Raw genomic sequence first — 21,065 nt, forward strand, 5'->3', positions numbered from 1 at the left:
AAGCTCTTATGTTCTGTTTTTCAGTGAAATGATTATCTTCTCCTAACAGCATTGGTTTGATGAATAAACACAGTCTCAATTGACCTTTTGCTCCTAACAGTGTTCTCTCATGGTTTTCTATATAAGTTTTTTTTCCTGGTGTTCATTCTCAGAAACTCCTTTCAGCTTTTCACTGCTTTGTTTCTTTCTGCACATTCTATTCCACCCTGCCATATTTAGTCACAGTAGCCAGCCTCTCCCCATTGCTTCTTTTTTACCTTTGCAACAAAGTTTTCCTGTTAGTGATCTAATGTCTCAGGGTGATAGTCTCTAGCTGGGAACTTTTTTTCTGTCCAACAGGAATAGTCTCATTTTGAGGTTTGCAGCTTGTCAACTTTTTCTCAGCAAGGTAGATAAGATCCCAGTGAACATTTTGTAAGCAAGCTGGATCAAGCCTCTCCCCAAGTCTGTCCCATTTCCTGCTTTACCAGGTGTATAGTCGCAATAACACCACTCTAAAATGAAAATATATTCACAAAATATGTTACAGTTGCTAACACTATAGATTTTCTTTTTAAGGTTGGACACTGAGTTACATCATTCACTTGTATAGTGATCCCACTTGTTCACACACTAGGGTAATACTAGGTGGACACATAAATAAAGGGATTTGTTTATGCCCAGGTCTTTGGAGTTGCTAAGTAAATATTAGGTATTAGATGATTCACTCCCATGGGCAAAAAAAGGAACTGAATAATACAGCCCTAAAAACTAAGATCATAATTAGCCAATACTTCTAACTCTCAAGGTCTGGCAATATACTTGCTTAGCCCTCTGCTGTATAGCGTTGCTTTTAAAAGTGTTCATTTCTTTCAAACTAAGAAAGGAATTTTGAATTTGACCAACTACCAAATCTTTGCACTGATTAAACTAAAATAAACTTCATATTTCTTCCATAAAGAAGGATAAACTGCTCCTTACACATAAATTACTTAATATAGTTATGAAATGGCATAGTTCTCTGCAGATGTCTGTTTTACCCTGTAAGTTGCGTTTGAGTTGTAAGTGCCACAGTGGTGCATATATAATTACACTGCAGCTGCTGACAGGCATAAAAGTGAATGAGATGTTGCATTTAAATGGGTACATTTCCTGTATAATATTTAAGAAAATAAACTCCACAGTTGAAATGGGCCTATTTCAAGTATTTGATTTCTGCCACAAACAGCTACTAATAATGCTTATAGTCTCACTTGGCCTGTTAATGCACAGCAGATTAAACCAGTGTGTTTGCTGCCTGAAACACTAAGCTTTTGCCTGGTTAATTCCTAGGAAAGCTGTATATTTGAATGCTTGTTTTTTAAATCAACCACATTTCTGATTCTGTCAGTTCTTTATCACTTTATAATAGAATTTTAAGTGAAACCAAAACCTTTAAAATAAATATTTCAAAATAAACATGAGATACTAAATTAAGAAAACCTTGGTGAATTGTTGAACCATGATCCTAGAAAGAACCCTCTTGAGATTTTCAGATTTGCTTACCAATACAGTGGATGTCTGTTAGCAACCATATATTGGTGCTCTCTTATTCGTGTCCATTCCTGCTGTAGAAAATGTTGTGTGAATACATCCTAAGAAAAATGTTTCCATGGGAAATACTGCTGTGTAAGCAGCTGTTGCTCTTATAAAGTGTCACTACAAATGGACATTTGATTATATTTGCTTGTTATCCTAGTAAAAATTTTAAAACATGCTTTTTATCTTTAGTGAACATGAACTGGTTCAATGCTCATTTCTTCTCATTGGAGTTATATTATAAGTGCCCCCAGGAAAAGATTTCATGGTAGCTGGAAAAACAGGAGGTAAAGTGTGAGTTGTTAAGAGCATGGTTGTTGGACTGAACAGCCAGTTTTAACTATTTCATTGTGTATCTTGTGGTATTTAGTACTTTTCTTAAAGAGCCAGCTCTTGGAGCCGTGTAATTAAGTTAGAAGCTCAGACTTAATTTGATACCAGTAGATTTCTAGGCCTTGTATGATCTAGAGATGGAGAGAATCTTTCAGGGAGCGGAGCTAGGTGGGGCTTCAAGAGGTCACAGAAAAAAGAAACTTGAAAATATAAACAGTAATAACTCAAAAGCCAAATTCAAATACCCCCCTCCAAATTCATATTTAAAAAAAACAAATCTTTTGATTTGGAACAATTTCTTGAAAATTTTTAATCTAGGGATTGGCAACACTATGAAACTTGCCACTTATTCTGATACTACCCTAAGCTATGTTACACAGAGTGAGACACGAATTAAGTCTAGTGGAGCTGAAGACTAAGTCACCTTCCTTGTTGAGATGGAGAATTTTCAGCATAGGTTTTCAAGTGAGTTGAGCAAGGTCATAGAGTATGAGGATGAGCTAAATCCCCACATGTCTAAATGGTACATACACAGCTGTGTAACTGCTATTTTTGGCACTTATATACTGAGTGGGATTTTATTTTACCCTGCTTGCTTACCTGCTAGAAGTAAACTAGAGGTAATGGTGGTGGTGGTGGTGACGGAAGGCAGCTCTCTCATCTTTCATCCCAGTTGTGCAGTGGTTAAGGCACTTGGCCAGGGAAGCAGGAAACTTCAGGTCTGGGGGGTTTGAACCTGTAAAATTCCAGCAAAATTCTCTAAACACCAGGCCATGAGCTAAGCCTTGCCCAGACCCCTCTCTAGCCCTCCTCTTGAAGGTGACCCATTTCATCTTGCATTTAAAACTCATTAGATTAACACAGGGGCAGGCAATTATTTGGGCCTGTGGGCCACATTGGCAGTTCTGGGGAGCTGCCTCAGGCCAATAAGCACCCTCACTGCTCCACAACAGCCCAGCGCCTGTGCACCGTGACACTTCTCCCTCCCAACAACGCAAACCCTAGCCCTGACCCCCGCCTGCCCCACGCCCACTCCAGACTCACCCCAGCTGAAGCAGACCAGCCGGAACCTGTGTGCACAGCCCTGACTCCGACCTGCCCTATGCCCACTCTGGACAGCCTGCCCACGCTGAGCAGTGGCAGTGGCAGTGGCAGGGCAGGGCAGAAGCTACTGCTCAGCATGGGGAAAAGTGACCACCTCCCCTCACCACTACCAGGCCCTTCTTCCTGCAGCTGCCTGGAGCCTGTGCCCAGGCTGCCCTGTGGCTTCTCTCCGCCACCATCACCACTGCTTCCAAGCCAACTGGCAGGACAGTGGTGGCAGTGCAGAGGAGCTGCAGGGCAGTCCAGGTGTGGGCTCCAGGTGCCTGCAACAAGAAGGGCCCAGCAGCAATGAAGGGAAGGGACTGCTTTTCCCCTGTGCCAAGTAGCAGCTTCTCTCCAGCCACTGCTGCTGCTGCTGCTCAGCGTGGATGGGTGAGTCTGGAGCAGGCATAGAGCTGGTTGGGGTCAGGTCTGTGAGGGCAGGTTCAGAAAGTTTGGAGCTGGTTATTTCCACTGGGCAGAATCTGAAGCAGGCCAGGGTCAGGGCTCTGAGCATGGGTCCCCACCAGTACCATGGGCTTGGGCCAGCAGTGGCAGCATCCAGAAGGAGCCACTGGTGTCTAGAAAGGCAGTTCATCTATGGAGCCAACCCAGCTCCGCTGCATGCCCAGGGAGCGGTGGGATGTGCCATGGGCCAGACAGCACCTGGGCTAGGTAAGGTAAGACATAGGCCAGATCTGGCCCACAAGCCATATTTTGCCCACCCTTGGATTAACAGAACTGGAAGGTTTCTGTCCTGCTGGAATCAAGGACCCAGGCTAGAACCCAGAGCATGCATCCCTTCCAGGGGACTAGCTTCCTCACTGAGCCACACACTCTCTGGCTTGTGTGCTTCCTTCTGGCTGCACATATCTCCCTTTCTTGTCTGCCCACTGGACCAGCTTGGAGATGACTTAGCCTGTTTTACAAACATATTTGATCTATCCTATTTTACTGTGTAACAGCCCACTGAAGCATAGCCGTACTAAGCGTGCTCACTTGGCACATAAATGCATGTGTGCACAGGGCTGAACCACAAACTGAGTATATATGCCCCATACTGCAGCTTTATGGGTGAAGAATGCTATTTAGACACATATGGGGAAATAGGAATTAGCCTTATATTTCTGCAGTATATTGTTCACTGTTATTGTGTTAATGTAAGTGCTCACGCAGGCTCCCACTGAGGTCAATGGGAGTTTTGCCAATTATTTTAATCAGAGCAAGAACTGGGCCCCCATTTGTTTGCCAGAATTAAGATGGACAATTTTGTATGTTGGTAGGATTGCAGACGTAAGAGCAAGCTGAAAGGCCCTACCCTTTTTTTCTAGAAAAAAGTGGTAGCAAAGAATGATTTCATAGATTTCATAGACATTAGGGCTGGAAGGGACCTCGGGAGATCATTGAGTCCAGCCCCCTGCCCAAAGGGCAGGAAGTCAACTGGGGTCATAGGATCCCAGCAAGATAAGCATCCAATTTACTCTTGAAGGTGTTCAATGTAGGTGCTTGAACCACCTCCACTGGCAAACTGTTCCAGACCTTGGGGGCTCGAACAGTAAAGAAATTCTTCCTTATGTCCAGCCTGAAATGGTCTTGCAGGAGTTTGTGACCGTTCGACCTCGTCATCCCTTGGGGCGCTCTGGTGAACAAACGTTCCCCCAGATCCTGGTGGTCACCCCTGATAAACTTATAGGTGGCCATCAGATCACCCCTGAGCCTGCGCTTTTCCAGGGTAAGGAGTCCCATGGCTCTCAGCCTATCATCGTAAGATCTGTTTTCCTGACCTCTGATCATGCGTGTGGCTCTCCTCTGGACTCTCTCAAGCTTCTCCACATCCTTTTTGAATTGTGGAGCCCAAAACTGGACGCAGTACTCCAGCTGCGGCCTCACCAAGGCCGAGTACAAGGGGAGAATGACGTCCTGGGATTTGCTCGAGAAGCATCTATGGATGCATGCCAGCATTTTGGTCGCTTTACTAGCCGCAGCATTGCATTGGAGGCTCATGTTCATCTTGTGGTCAATGATGACCCCCAAGTCTTTTTCTTCTGTAGTGCTAACCAACGTAGCACTGCCGAACCTATTAGGGTGCTGCAGGTTTTTCCTCCCAAGGTGGAGAACCTTGCATTTTTCGGTGTTAAACACCATGAGGTTCTCGTCTGCCCGTTTGCTGAGCTTGTCCAGGTCAGCCTGGGTCACCCGCCTATCTTCTGGCGTGGATGCTTTGCCCCAAAGTTTGGTATCATCGGCGAACTTGGCCAGTCCACTCCTAACTCCAATGTCCACATCGTTAATGAAGATGTTGAACAGTATGGGTCCCAGGACAGAGCCTTGAGGGACCCCACTGGTCACAGGGCACCATGATGAGTGACTGCCATCAATCACAACCCTCTGGGTCCGACCACGAAGCCAATTTCCCAGCCAGCGGATCGTGGTGGAGCCAAGGCCACAACTGGGCAGTTTGGCCAAGAGGTGATCATGGGATACCAGATCAAAAGCTTTTTTGAAGTCAAGATATATGACATCAATCTCTTCTCCCTTGTCCAGGCGATAGGTCACCTGGTCATAGAAGGAAATGAGATTGGTCAAACAAGACCTACCTGCAACAAACCCGTGCTGGCTATCCCTTAGAATGTTAGCCTGGGCCAGTCCCTCAAGGATGGCCTCCTTAATAAACTTTTCTAAGATCTTCCCCAGGATAGAAGTCAGGCTAACGGGCCTGTAGTTAGCCGGATCCACTCTCCTCCCTTTCTTGAAGATCAGCACCACATTGGCCTTCTTCCAGTCTTCGGGCACTACACCAGAGCACCAGGAGTTTTCAAAGATCCGTGCCAGGGGCTGGGCTATGACGCTCGCCAGCTCCTTGAGTACCCTGGGGTGCAGGCTGTCAGGGCCAGCTGACTTGAAGGTATCCAGCTTCTCAAGGTGTTCCTTCATGAGGTCAGCATTGACGGAGGGTAGGGGATCCCCCTCACCCAGATTTCCCTGTCCCATAGCAGGCATGGGCATCCCGTGTGACTGATGAAAGACTGACACAAAGTACCTATTTAATAGGTTGGCTTTTTCCTGGGCGTCAGTTGTCAGTTGCCCCATCTGGTTTAGCAGGGGTCCAACATTGCCCTTGCTTTTCCTCCGGCTCCCCACACATCTGAAAAAGGACTTTTTGTTGTCCTTGATGCCTGAAGCTAGTTGGAGTTCAGTTGCAGCCTTGGCTTTCCTGGTTTGGTCCCTGCAGGACCGGACCAGCATGGAGTAATTCTCCTTGGAGGTGAATCCCGTCCTCCATCCTTTGTAAGCTTTCCTTTTTAGCCACAGTAGGTCCGCTAGGTCTCTGGAGAGCCAGGGGGGCTGCTGTGCCTTCTTGCTGCCTTTCCTCCGTGTTGGAATAGATTTAGCTTGTGCACTGAGGATTGCTTCCTTGAGAAGCAACCACTCTTCTTGAACTCCCATCTCCCTGGGGTCACGGTCCCTGAGGGCCTGACCGACTAGCCTCTTGAGCTTGTCAAAGTCGGCTTTTCTGAAGTCAAGGACTTCTGTGTTGCTGACTGACTTGCCAGCTTTACGGCGGATGGTGAAGGTGATCAGCTCGTGGTCACTGTCACCCAACTTCCCATCGATCACTAGGTCGCCGATTAGGTCATTCCCCGTAGCCAGTACCAGGTCAAGCAGCGCTTTACCTCTCATCAGCCCATAGACTTCTTGAGTCAGGTAGAGGTCATCCACGCACGAGAGAAAGCTTTGCGCCCGCTCAGATTTAGCTGAGTGATCTTCCCACGAGATGTCCGGGTAATTGAAGTCACCCATGACAACCAAGGTCCTGGAGCAAGTGGCCTCAGTCAGTTCCCGGGTGAATTCCTGGTCAAGCTCGGGACTCTGAGTGGGAGGTCTGTAGTAGACTCCCACCGTTGTGTCCCCTGTGCCGAATACCCCACGAATTTTTACCCAGAGGGTTTCTAGCTGTCCATGCCGGTCGCCAACATCAGCTTGCAGGGACATGTAGCTTTCCTTCACATAGAGAGCTACACCCCCGCTCCTTTTGTCAATACGATCCCTCCTGTATAGGGTATAGCTCTCTATACCCGTGGTCCAGTCATGGGTGGAGTCCCACCAGGTCTCCATTATCCCAATGACATCATATTTCTTTTCACTGAGCAGGAGGACGAGCTCGTCCTGCTTGTTGCCCAGGCTCCTGGCATTAGTGTACAGGCAGGCAAGTGTGCCCTTGGGGGCTCTTGCCTTGCCCACAGATTGTGCCAGGGCTGGGGCAGGGGTGGGCTCCCTTAAGTGCCCCCTTAAGTGCCTTGGCCCGCTGGCTTTGCAAGGGCCGTTCAGCGGGCCAGCAGTGGCAGTAGTCCCCCCATCCCCCAGCGGGCTTAGTTTAAAGCCTGGTGGAGCAGGTCAGCCAGCCTGGCTGAGAAGAGCCTCCTCCCCAGGGGAGAGAGGTGGAGGCCATCTCTTCCCAGCAGCTCGCTGCCTCTCTCTCCAAAGAGCGGGCTGTGGTCATGGAAGCCAAAGCCTTCCCGATAACACCAGCGCTGCAGTCTGTGGTTCACCGCGTGGATTCTCCTCTCCCTCCTCAGCCCATAGCCCGAGACTGGGAGGATCGAGGAAAACACCACCTGAGTTCCCAGACCCCTAAGCCCCGCTCCCAACTCCCTGTAGCGCCTCATGACCTGGCTGGGGGTGCTCCGAGCCGTGTCATTGGTGCCCACATGAATCAGGAGCATGGGGTAGTGGTCTGTAGGCTGGAGGAGCTGCGGGATCCTCTCCGCAATGTCTCGGATGCGGGCCCCCGGGAAGCAGCAGACTTCCTGGGCTAAGGGGTCGGGGCGACAGATTGCCCCCTCAGTGCCCCTGCACAATAATCAAGTGATCCAAGGTGAATGCATATCAAGAAAAACATTGTGTATGAATGTATGTCCGTATGTGTCTGTAAATGAATAGATGAATAGGTTTATGCATTGCTGAGATTTTTAAGATATGATCAAAACTGACAGTTTGGATCATAGTGCACAAGGTTTTGGTTCTCATAATGTGTTTACAAACTATAAATCATGTATTTGGACCATGTGCAGAAGTTATTTTTAATAGCTTTTATAAATGTATAAGCAATTTTTTTACAGGATGGCGCCTCAGAGACAAATTTTATTACAGCTCAGAAAAGAAAGGTTAATCTCCTGAAATCAAATTAATTATTTACTATATTACAAACCCCAAATATTTTAAGATAAGTTGGGCAGGTTCTTTGAGTAGATGTGATATCTTTTGTTTAGACCAACTGAGTAGTTGAAAAAAAGTTCTTAGCAACTTTGAGAAACAGTCACCCATCTTCAGGCCATGGAATGAGGGAAGCTAAAAGTGTGGCAGGTAAATTGGTAGAAATTAGAAAAACAAAAGGTGAAGCAGGGAAGGGAGGGGGGAAAAAGGACAAAGGTGAGTAAGCGAGACACTACAGTGGTAGTGATTCAAGGTAAAAAAGAGGCTGTCTGAAAAAGAAATAGCTGGAAATTAGGAAGATAAAGGGCAGAAAAGTAGGGAACGGGAGGGGAGAAAAGGTGGGGGAAAAGAAAAATGTAAGAGGTCAGTTCTGGGAGGTACCTGGTGAATCAGATGTCAGGCAGGTTGTAATGTGTCATGAATCTAATGTCTATATTGAGTCCACGATTTAAGATAAGTTATGAATTTCTGGAGTGGCGTTAGGTGACTTGCTCACAAAAATACAGTATTCTGAATATATATATATATTCTAAGAACAACCTTTATACTGAAGAAAATATTAAGATGTGAAAGGGTTTTTTTTATTTGCTAGCAGACTGATGCAATTTCTGGTTTGTATGAAGTGCTGGATAAATTTAATTATTGCTTTAATACAAGGTCATGGCATGAGTCTTAACAGAGTGTTTTGGAGTCTATATCTGCAGCAAAACAGTGGTGGTATAACTTTCTTTTTAATTTTTTTCCTTAATGGTATGATTCAAAATTGTACTAATGCAGATCCTTCATAAAGAGCCAATGGCCTAATTTTTAAATCATTGGCCTAAAATGGAGGGAGATAGGTATAAAAACTCTTCTCAGGTTTCTAGCCAAATTTGGAATAAGTTCAGTGACTTCAGGTTCCTTAGACATAAAAATAGTACTTAAATGGAAGTTAAGTGCCTAACTTTTAAAAAACCAATTTAAATTGGCCCTGCTTCAGCAGCCTCAAAATTTGTTGGGTGCCTGAACTCATTCATTTAGGACAGGGGGTGCTGAATCCCTAGCCTCTAGGCCAAATCCAGTTGACAGAGCCATGGCATCCAGTCCACGAGTCGCTCCACATAGTGAAAAAATAGGCAGCGGGAAAGCAGTGGCAATTGATATTGCCACCCCTCCCTTGCTGCAATGTTCCCAAGCCCCACGCAGCTGAGTTGGAGCTGGAACATGCCTCTGCCACCTTGTGGCCACACCAGAGCTGGGCCACGCTCTCTGGGTGGCTAGGTTGTGGCCAAGCAACACCTGCTCTTCCAACATGGCCAGATCAAGGCTGGGCTGTCCCCACTTCCCACCGTGGGGCTGGTTTGTTGCCAGGCCAACTGCTCTTCTCCCACACAGCTGGTTTGGGCCAGGCTGTACCCTGCCCCCCTCTGTGCATCTAGATCAGGCCCCACTGTGCCTGCCCCAAGCACCAGATCAGGCCCACCAGCATAATCTGGCCTGTGGATGGACTGGGAATCACCCATCCAGCCTGTAGGGCAAAACGGTTGAGCACCATTGATTTTGGATACTCAGCACCATGCAGGAATTTGAGGATGCAGCCCTGCTTCTCCAGAAATGCCCAGTACATGACGATTGCAGTTGTATTGTGTCTTTCTAAGATTTACAAGTAAAAAGCAGCTTGAATTAACAATGGCATTGAGCTGCATTAATCTTGAATAAAAACCCTTGAAAAAGGTGCTTCTCTTCCCTTTTCCATCCTGCATGCTTCTGATTTTTGAGAAATGAACTGCATACTGGAAAATATAAAGAGCAAAGGCTGCATCACACATACCCCCAAACTGATCTTCAGGTATTCTTCTAGCTTTCTGGTCACTGCAGTGCCAGCTTCTGAGGCCTTCATGCTCTCCATTCAGAGTGAATGACTGCTTAGTTGCTGCTTGCTCCTGCTGAGCCCCAAAACATCACACCTCGAGGTAAAGGCACTTATTCTCCAAACCCTGCCTCCCAGCAGAGCTGCGCCAGTTCTCTTGCTCCCATGTTGTATTTCTTTCCTTTCTTCTAGTTAATATGCCCCCCCCCCAAAAAAATCTTGTAGTACATAGAAGCAAGAAAATATAACATCAATGATCCATGTAACTATCACAACTAATAAACTCACGTTTTTGAGGAATACCACTCATATTATCAATAGCAATTGCTAAAATTAAGGGTGCAAAACAATTTCTATTGTAAATGTATTTTCACTGACTACAGCATTCTGACAATTCATCTTGTGGGCTAAAATATTCTGTTTATAAGCACTACCCAGAGTTCATTTTTTAATTTATTTTGGGGCAGTGAAAAAGTGCTTTTCTCAAAAGAAACAAGAAGCAGGGAGGAAAAGGAATGCAATCAGAGCTATTTTTTTTTAACAGACAATGTAAAATTTGGCTGAACTTTGAAAACTGACATGCAGATAATCAGGGCAAGGAGTAATGGACAGCTGGACAGGGAATGGGAGTTTCCAAGGGGATCGCTTGAAAAATGTGCAGTATAAAATGTTACTTTGTAGCTTGGGTACTACACACGTGTATTTGCACAACTTAGGAAGTGCCTATTTCTAAGACACAGTTCAGTTTTTCAATAGAGAAGACTGATGCCCTGTCACACCCTTTATTCCCCCCAAAGTTTGTGTGTGTGTGCGTGCGCGCACGTGTGTGTGTAAATATGATCATATGATCTCATAATTGGTTTACATGTCTTAGGCTCTGTAATCCTAAAATGGGCTGCTGTATCTAGAAAAAAATCAAAACTGTAACCAGACACATCAAATTTCAGCTCACTTTCTCCAGTGTAATTGTTTATACATCAACTTTTCAACAGCCAAGTTACCCAAAATTGCCACAATGCTGGAGAGGATAAGGCACCTCAATTTTTGTATTCCCCAATGTTTTTTCAGCTGTGCAGGCTTATTGTTTCATGAATGTTTTACCTTGTGGTTAATACTGGTAAATCCTGACCTTGATAGGCATTGAATCAACATTTTTTTTTTTTGTAGAATTGGGAAGCAAAGCAAGTTATGCAGAAACACAATGTGCAGTGTGTGGTTTTTCATTCTGACTATAATAACCATAATTTGAAAGACTTCCCCACAAGCACTAACTGCAAGCTTTAACAAGCTCCTAATAAAGTGTTTAATTAAAAAAGAAGAAATTGCATCACCTCATTTAAAAAAATATACCCAGGATGTCTTTTTCAGTTTCAGCTTATAATAGCAATAACAATCTGAGCTGAGGACATTTCCTGAGGCTTAATGGCCTGTGGCTCTGCTTCAGGTGATCATCATCTCCCAGCAGTCATTAATCCCCTAGATATGCCCTACACCTCAGTCGTTATTATTTAAATGCATTTCTTCTGAAAATACAGTATTTCTGTATTTAATGGATCTTCCAGGAATAGGGATGATCTTATTAAAACTGGGGGTTTTAGTCAAAGAAACATTAACTATGACAAGAAGAAAAAACGGTTTCTGTGATAAATCTTTCCATGACTGCACCATGTCAATCACCAAGATATATTTGTTACAAATTCTCCCACCTGCTATGAATACAAGAAAACATGAGTTCCAGCTAATTATCTGTAGGTCTGCACCCACCATGGGGATTTGTAGGCTATATGTCTGAATACCTCACAAACAATGCCAAATTTATTGTTGAAACATAAATATTTATTGTAAGAAAAATAAATTTATTGCCATTTCCCAGCTGGGGTACTGAGCAATTTAGTGACTTGCTTTGAGTTTCACAAGAAGCCTGTGACAAGGTGAAGAATACAACCCAAATTTCATGAATTCTTCATATTCAAGGTCTCAAACACCATCTTGGGATCCACTGGAAAAATCCCTTCCAGTTGCTCTAGCATCAGTGCAATGCCTGTATTATGAGCAGTAAGACCAACATTTTAGCTATTTTAATAACATTTAAGCTACTCAGCAGTCTGTAGCTCCTCCTGCATTGTAAAAAGAGTCTGAGTAATGACCGAATAGGAATCTTGAGATATTACCTAGTGATGATTATAGTACTTAATGGCTGGAGAATGTTCTATATTGCAGCAGTACCTGGGACCTAAACACTTGTATGCCAAGCACTGAAGATAAAGCTTATGCTTGTCCCAAAGTGCAATCAAATTTAAGGCACTAAGGGCCTGAACCTATTCCCATTGATATCAGTAAAATATTTCCAGTTCCAAAAAAGTAGACACCTGTTGGGGGGACACCTCACTCCCAACCCACAGCCCCTGGCCCCTCAGTCCCCTCCTACAGCCCCCCCATCCCTGATGCTGCCTGTTGCAGTGCACATGGGTGCCCTGCGCCTAAAAGCAAAAATGGCAGGAGAGACCCCTAGTGGTGAGAAAGGGGAGGCTCAACTTCCAGTCACCAGGGCAGCACAGGTGCTGGTTGCCAGGGAAACCAAGGGGGTCAGCTGACCGGAAGGGGCAGGGCTTGTCCCCTTCTTAAGCCCAAGCATAAGGTCAGGAGAGCAGTTCCCCTCTGGCGGCTAAGGAGGGGGGAGCTCGGCCAGTACGCAGGGAAAGGGAAAGATAGATTGCAGGAGCATCCCCTGGTTGTAGTTGAGTTGAAGTATTTTTCTGGTAGGGGCAGAACATGGATTTTTGACCAGGTGGTTTAATTTACGTTATAGCCCAGGGGCTTTGTGTTTTGCGTTTTGTGTTTACTATTTAACCGGAGGACTGGGTGAGGCTATTAGGGGTGGAGGAGGCCTCATAGGGATGCCACAGTAGCGTGGGGTTTCCTGGCGCTAGAGAGGGCACAGCATTGTTTGGGGGCGCGTTGGCCCCAGCCCTGGAGCCCCGTAGCGAGAGGGGACAGCTGGGAGCCCTGGAGTGAGAGGGGGCAGCAAGAAGCCCCGGAAGTAAAGAAGAGGGCCAGGGCATAGGGCAAACCATGTCAAGTACCATCTGCAAGGCTTGGGCTGCGGTGTAGGGGAGGAAAAGGAGCCGCAGGTAGCACCCCCTGACACCGGGCATATAAAGTGGGCAGCCTTCTGCTAATTACATCACTCAATCAATTAAGATCAAGGCATGGCAGGAAAGTAAGCAGGTGGTTAGCCCAAGACAGGAAGGTGGAGCCACCAACAGAAAGGCTCTAGCGCGCTAGACCTGGTACACTGCCCCTCACTCCTGACCCACAGACCCCTTACCCTGCCAGTAACCCTCACTCCCAAACTGCAGTTCCCTGCCCCAGCAGGCCATGCTGCTGCCCCTAACTCCTGACCTGCACCTCTCCGTTCCTGCTGGTGCCTCTCACTCCCACCCCACAGCTCTTTGGTGCTGCCAGTACCCCACACTCCCAACTCACAAGTTCCCCCTACCCCTCCTGTGCCCTCACTCTGAAGCCACAGCCCCACTGGTGCCCCTCACTCCCAACCAGCAGCCCACTGCTCCCCGCCAGCCCTGCTGGAGAGGACCCCAACTGCCCCTATCCCTAGCAGGCTGGAGTGTGCTGGCTCTGATTTACGTGGGCAGCGGTGAAGCAATTCCAGCACCAGTATAGGTGGAAAGGAAGTGGGGGGGAGGTCTGTGGCACCTCCCGGCCTGAGCTGGGGCTCCTGCACCTCACCGGGCAGCCTGGGCACATACCCCCTCCCCCCTTCCCCTGGAAAGCATCTCCTGGCTGCTTTGCCCCATGCAAGCATGGGCACCAGCCCCTGTGCTGCCACCTGTTCCCCGTTGCCATCAAAGGGCCCCCTGCCCCTTCCCCTGTTGGAAGGGCAGGCAGTTTCCCCCCGGTCCCCCTCCACTGCCACTGTCCCAGACCCAGCAACCACTACCCGCGAGTGCCGCCAGGCACCCACCTGGCTTGTCCCACCCTTGCCCTAGACACACACGTACCCCCCACACCCCATACACTTACCTGCATCCAGCTGCTGAGGCTGGTCCCACCCCCCTGCCTGGCTCCATACCAGCCACATGATGCCCCTGCTTCCAGTCACCCTCCCCCTGCTCCCGCCAGTGGAGCAGAGGAAAATCGAAGACATTTGTTCAGATTTCAAAAAAACCAACCGGACGGAGATTGGAGGACCCAAAAAAAGAATACATGTCCAGAAAACCCCGGATGTATAGTAACCCTAAATAAGAGCTTTTCCTTTGTCTTGAGTGAATGCAGAATCTGCTTCTTATTATTCTGTAAACATTATTTGTATTTATTACAAATGTGATGCAATTTTGTGTGTGGGTAAAAGGAAAAGAGTGAATGAGGGAGAGCACTTGGTTTATAGATGTCGTCAACATAATGTTAGAACTGTGTGAATAACTGATATTTTTGTTTGTTGTTGAGCTGAGAAAATTTTTTAAAGTCTCGGGTTGATGTGAAATTATTCTTTGTTTGCTTTCTTATGAGCTTAAATTAATTTTAGTTAAAACATTCACTTGTCATTTAATTTTGGGGTGTTTAACCATTAATTATTATTAAATGCTGTTATTAAAAGTTGGAAATTTTCTAAATAAAAATATTGTTCCAAAATTAGAAATTGAAATATTGTATTTAGAAAATAGAGAAAAATTTTGAACTTTCCTATATTTATTTTTTCTCTCTTTGATTTGTTTTGGCCAAACAATTGGCTGAATTCAACCTCAATTCAAAAAGAGTTTTGGTTTTCCCTGCCAAGATGCAGGTAAATCTGCCATACAGAACCATATGAGACTCAGCAAATGGCTTCTGGTGCCTCTAGCTCACTCGCAGCTACCTTGGGGATTTCTACAATACACTTCTGTTTGCAATACCCTGAGACCATTTACCAGTGCCACACATCCATTTTGTTCCCAGTCTGCAGCGCAAGTGGTACTGTTATTGAAGTATTTCCTTATTCCTAGAAACTGAATCGTCTAAAACTACCTTGAGCACGAATGTGAGGAAGGTTACATTGCTGATACCCAGTTGTAATTTGACTACCTTTCACCAAGAATAAATTGATGCAGATATAAATATAAGCTATCAAAATTCTATCTTTCAAAAAACAGTTTTCATAATTTAACTGTATGTCTGGTATATTGTAGAGGTTTATCTTGAGAGTTCTTCATTTTATCTATTTACTACAAGTGCTATATATTTATTTATTGAGTTTAAAAAGTTATGTATTTTTTTCATGATGTGCTTTATATTGTAGGTTTTATTTTCTCTCTGCGTTGTGTTCTGGGGAGTGCAAATTATGAAGCAGCTGACCTCAAGCACAGCTAAGCGGCTTTAAAAGAGCAAATGCAACAGCACTCTAATTATGGAAAGAGCACTTGGAATATGCTTTGAAGTTCCTTGGAAGAAGTTAACTGCTGCTTACAGTAAAACAATGATTTTTCATAAGCTAGGTAGGATTCATGATTTTTAAATGAAGTTTTAAAAGATGCATTAAAAGGACCATATGTTTTTATTTGATTTTTAATATATAATTTCCCCCAAATTTAAATGAAAGTTTATTTTATTTTCTTCCCATGCTTTCACAGCATATTTTTTCACATTCAAGGGATCACAGCACTCTTTTAAAAAGCCTGTAAAATAATAGCCTTTTATAATCACTTTATTAGTATGTAACCATATGTAAAAAGTATTCTTCAATAGAAGTAATTAAAATCATATCTGTTACCACCTGGTATGAAGCATCTGCCTGTCTCACCATAGAGGCCAAATTTGAAATTATGTGAATGTAAATTTTTCCATAATGTGTAAATTATAGTAGAATCTCAATGGCATGCCCAATTGTATGTTCATAACATATAGCTACATAGGGATGAATAGTTGAGACAGGAAATAATTAAAAACAGCATGATAAAATAACTCAAACTAGTATGAGTTGAAATGTCTTCAGTAAAACTGGCTGATATATGTGGTGTATAACTTGGGCTTGCAACTTGAATTAAACTGCTTAGGAAATATACCTGTGTGTGCCAATGATTTTAAGGACTGACTGTGCTGACACTTAGCATGGTCCCATTGACCAAAATTGTTCATGTGACAAAGTGCTTCCAGGATCCGGCCCTTCATTTCTAGTAGTCTCTTGACAAAGTGATCCCAGGAGAGATGCATCTACTGGGAGGTGACGTGGAAAGAGTGTCAGTTAATATAGGAAAATTGAATAAAAATGGAGAAAGGGAGTCTCCAAACAGCAGGACTGGCAAAAATACTGGAGTTAGGTTGTTTTTCTTTCCTCTCAGTCTTCCAAATTTTCCTTGGTTTCAAGATTTAAAAAATGCTTAAAAATCATGTAGCTAAAAACTTTAAACTGCTTTGCATCCTTCAAACTAGTAATAGTATTTGGATAAAAATATCATTATCTTGTAAATACTTTTCTCTATAGTTTATAGTTTATTTTCTCTATGATTTATTAACAGAAATCACAGATGTGGGTTCTTACCCTGCTTTTAGCTACCCTGAATTTTCATATTTGGAACCAAAACTTGAACACAGTATTGCCATGGCTAACACCAGTGCCTTCCATGCTTAGGAAGATAAATAAAATTAATTTGATTTTCAGTTGTGCTGATTATATGGTACTGCTCTACTGCTCTATACTGACTGGTTCTTGTACCAGAGGCAGCCTAACTGCATTTGAACAATTAATTTGGAAGAGGGTGGGTCAGTTGGCCCTGTCACTCAGTGTACAGCTCAGGGCACAGGAAACTTCTATTTCAGGAGGCAGCCCACACAGAGTAGTGCAGCATATTTAAGAGTACTGCTGCCAGGCATATTTGCAACCTAGACATGGCCTAGCTGTAACCTGTGTCAAAATATACGAACTTGGATGTTTCAGGTTAACCACTGAAATCCATGCTTAGGAACTTAAATAAAACTGGCTTGAATTTTCATTTATGCTGAATAGCGGATCAGTTGTGTGTAAAAGACAACCTTGAAGCCCTGGAGTTTGAAAACATTGGCCCTATTGCTTGCACTTATCTCTTAGGGTTGTGCTCTAAACATAAGATGCTTTTTACTGGGAAAACGAATGTTAGTGTGACTATTGATAGGCCTGAGATGAAAATCTAGATCAGATCTTGCTTAAAGCATGCAGAGGTTGGATCCATGGATTTAATTCAGGCCCTTCTGCAATTTGTATAATTAAAAAGGATACTTCTGTCTCCTGGAAATGTTAGAAGCATTTAAATTAAAAATATTTGTGTGTGAATCTCTGGTCATAGGTATCATCATAGGTATGGTTGCAATTCTAATGCCTTACTAGAATCATATTTTCCTATCCTACTGTGTGAAAACCTGATTGAGCGGTTAACAACAGTGAAGTTGCATGCTACACTTAGACCACATTAAATTTGTGGAATGTTAAACAGTGTTAAAGCTAGAATGTGCTATGAGCCATTCCATGTTAAGGGTTAACACAGTTGCTTGTCTGCACAGCTCTGAATGAGGGAGATTACAAAACACTCAGGGGCATGGCTATGAGCCAAGACACCTGTACTCTATCCCTGCTTGGGATGGGGGCAACTAGGACAGGGAGCAGTGCATTGTCAGATGCTGGAGGACTACAGATTTCTCTTTTAGATCTCCATGGAACAGACTGAAGTTACCCTAACATAAGCATGGTCCAGAGTTAAACCTCACCTGAAACGGCAGAATTTTGGATGGGATTACTTATTGCAATTAGCTCTTAACTTGAAAGTGTTTAAAACTTGAATGATTTTACATTCATTTTAAACAAGCACATTCAGGCTCGTTAACTAATGCTAAGTGTCCATTAAGCATCTTAAAGTTATACCACTTCAGAGGAAGATTATCGTTGATCAGTGTTAACTAGCTAGTGTTAAGGGAACTTCTGAGGATTTCACTGACAGAAAAAGACCAATTTGGAGTCCTCCATCATCCCAGGATGCATAATTTCCAGCCGTTCTCACTTTCCTACTCCAAGGCCTGACTGACAGGCCTCCTTGGAACCTATTTTGGCCTCCGCCAGCCTCAAGCCAAAGGGGCTGGCTGCGCTGGGGGCTTTAGGTAGGGGGCTTCCAGGGCCAAGCCTTCTCCCATCACCCACAATTTATTGAAACAAGTGAGGGCCTAAAGCACCAGTTCCCAGCCTTGGGGTCACAACCCCATTTGGGTTGCAACAATAAAAATGGGGTCACAAAGACACTTTACAATGTAGACCAATTACGATGCATGCATTCCCTATTTATAAATAAGCAACAGTTAAAATTATTTTAAATGTTTTCAATGAAAAATATAAAGACCATAAACATTGTAATGCCATGTTTACAACTTGTTGATTATGATAGATTCATAGATTGTAAGGGGCTGGAAGGGACCATGGAAGATTATTGGGTCCAGCCCCCCTGCACTAGGCAGGAAAGACAACTGGGGTCAGATGATCCCAGCGAGGTGACCATCTAGTCTTCTCTTGAAGATTTTCAGGGTAGGTGATTGTACCACCTCTGGAGGGACTTTATTCCACAGTCTGGACACCCTAACTATGAAGAGGATTTTCTCAGTGTTAAGCCTGAAATCGTCTTCCAGGAGTTTGTGGCCATTACTCCTGGTTTTCCCCAAAGGTGCCCTAGTAAACAGTTGTTCACCAAGCCCTTGATGTATTCCCCTGATGTAGTGGTAAGCTGCTACCAAGTCCCCTCTCAGTCTTCTCTTTTTATTGGCTGAAGGAGCCCAAGTTCCTCAGCCTTTCCTCATATGGCTTGCCTTTTAAGACTCTGATCATATGGGTGGCTCTTCTCTAGACTCTCTCAAGCTTTTCCATGTTCTTGTTGAAGTGTGGTGCACAGAACTGGATGCAGTGGTTCAGCTGTGGCCTTGCCAGTCCTAAGTAAAGTGGAAGAATCACTTCCTTGGTTTTCTTGACGTGCATCAATTGATGTGTGACAGATTATTGTTTGCCCTGCTGGCTACAGCATCACACTAACAGCTCATGTTCATACTGTGGTCTATTATTACTCCTAGGTTCCTTTCAGTCATGGTGCTAGTCAGTTTGGCACCATTGAGCCTGTAAGTATGTTGGGGGTTGTTTGTCCCCAGATGGAGCACTTTACACTTCTCAATGTTGAACGTCGTCTGGCTCCGATCCACGCAATTTGCCAGCCTGTCATGTCTGCCTGTATCTGCAGCCTATCATCAAGCCTGACAATGCTCTCCCATAACTTGGTGTTGGCCATTAACTTGGCCAGTAAGCTCTTCACCCCCACATCCAAATCATTGATAAAGACGTTGAAAAGCACTGGACCAAGCATGGACCCCTGAGGGATATCACTGGCCACTTCTCGCCAGGATTACACAGATCCATTCATTAGAACTGTCTGGGTCCTACCCCACAGCCAACTTCCTACCCACCTAACTGCTGAACAATTAAGCTCGCAATCCTCCAATTTCCCCATGAGAACATCATGGGATACCAAATCAAAGGCCTTTTGGAAGTCTAGGTGTACAATGTCAACCTCCTCTCTCTTATCTAGGTGGTGAGTTACCTGGTCATAGCAGGAGATGAGATTGGTAAGACAAGAAATGCCCATGACAAAGCCATGCTGGCTGTCATTCAGAACCCAACCTTCAGCAAGCATACTGCACATAGACTCTTTGATTTTTTTCCAGGATTTTCCCTGGGATAGAAGTTAGGCTCCTTCAGCACTCTCAGATGAAGTTCATCCAGTCCTGCTGACTTATAAATGTCTAATTTTTCTAACTGATCATGCACCAGCTCAATGTCAATGGTAGGAAGGCAGTCATTCCCACCAGGCCCATTCTGAATCTTATCTGGTATGATTTTCCATTTAGTCCAGTGAAATACCGAAGCAAAGTAGTCATTCAGGAGTTCAGTTTTCTCTTGAGTATCGGTAACCAGCTGTCCTGAGTTGTTAAGCAATGGTGACATAGAATCAATAGCTTTATATTTTAATCCCAATTTGTAATCTTGGTCAAGGGTATAGATTTTAGCCTTGTTGGTTTAAGGATATAGGCAGACAAGGTTCTTTGGGTAAATCTTTTATTAGACCAACTAAAATAGTTAGTGACTTCCTCAGCCTAAAGAAGGGTGTTTGTATACCTGAAAGCTTGCAAAGAAGAATGTTTCCAACTATTTTAGTTGGTCTAATAAAATATATCACATTTAGCCAAAGAATCTTGTCTGCCTAACCTTGGTCAAATAATTTAGTACTTGGCTATGCAGCCTTGGTGCTGTACCTGGGAGTGCTGCATGCACCAGATCCCAGAAATGAGGCACTAAGGTCAGTTCACAGTGACTGACCACATGCCTCAGCATCATTCTTAGGTTCTCTGCCTGGAACTTCTTCTGGCACATTCTCTGGGCTACTCTAAGATGACTACACTACCTTTTCAGAATTTAGCACTTACTGAACAGGAGCAAATCTATGTGATATAGTTATTGATGTCATTCCTGGGTGTTGCACCAGCATATTGTAAACATTCCTGTATTTTCTCTGTGCTTGATTTTCCTGATCTGTAAAATGGGGATAATAAAACCTACCTCACGTGGGTGTTGTGAGGTTTGATTTAATATGATGAAGAAATGTAATAATGAATACATTTCTACTCCTAAATGTCAACTACTGCATTCTGAATAGAATTAATTAATAGCAATCTTTAAGAGATCCATGAATAGAATAATTTTGTGGGGGTACATTTTTGTTCAGCTGGAGTGTCTAACTGAGTTACATCTTCATAGGTTCCTCTGTTTATAACATCTGGTTCCCATGCTATTTTTTGCATTGTAAAAATAGGATGTATGTTTTTAATATGCTTAGTAGTAAAAGGATCCAAATAAATATTTTAATGTGAGCATAAAGTATTGGATTATTTTTTAAATTACTCTAATCTCATTTATTTACAAATTTTATCTTTCACCACTTCATGTGAGGTAAACACACAGAACACTGTACTGACAATT

The 21,065-nt window shown here is 44.1% G+C and overlaps 1 protein-coding gene across 1 annotated transcript in view; it reads left to right on the forward strand.

Moving 5' to 3' along the window:
- The window catches only part of AGMO (alkylglycerol monooxygenase), a 333,716-nt gene extending 312,765 nt beyond the window's left edge, over nt 1-20,951 (forward strand). The window contains exon 14 of the mRNA XM_090046880.1: nt 15,330-20,951. Within this exon, the coding sequence (XP_089903006.1) occupies nt 15,330-15,410 (81 nt within the window). The 3' untranslated portion in view covers nt 15,411-20,951. The remainder of the gene's footprint in view (nt 1-15,329) is intronic.
- Nucleotides 20,952-21,065: the final 114 nt, after the last annotated feature.

Source organism: Crocodylus siamensis, chromosome 5 (genome assembly GCF_052110815.1).
Source record: "Crocodylus siamensis isolate JL-2025a chromosome 5, ASM5211081v1, whole genome shotgun sequence".
NCBI lineage: Eukaryota > Metazoa > Chordata > Crocodylia > Crocodylidae > Crocodylus > Crocodylus siamensis.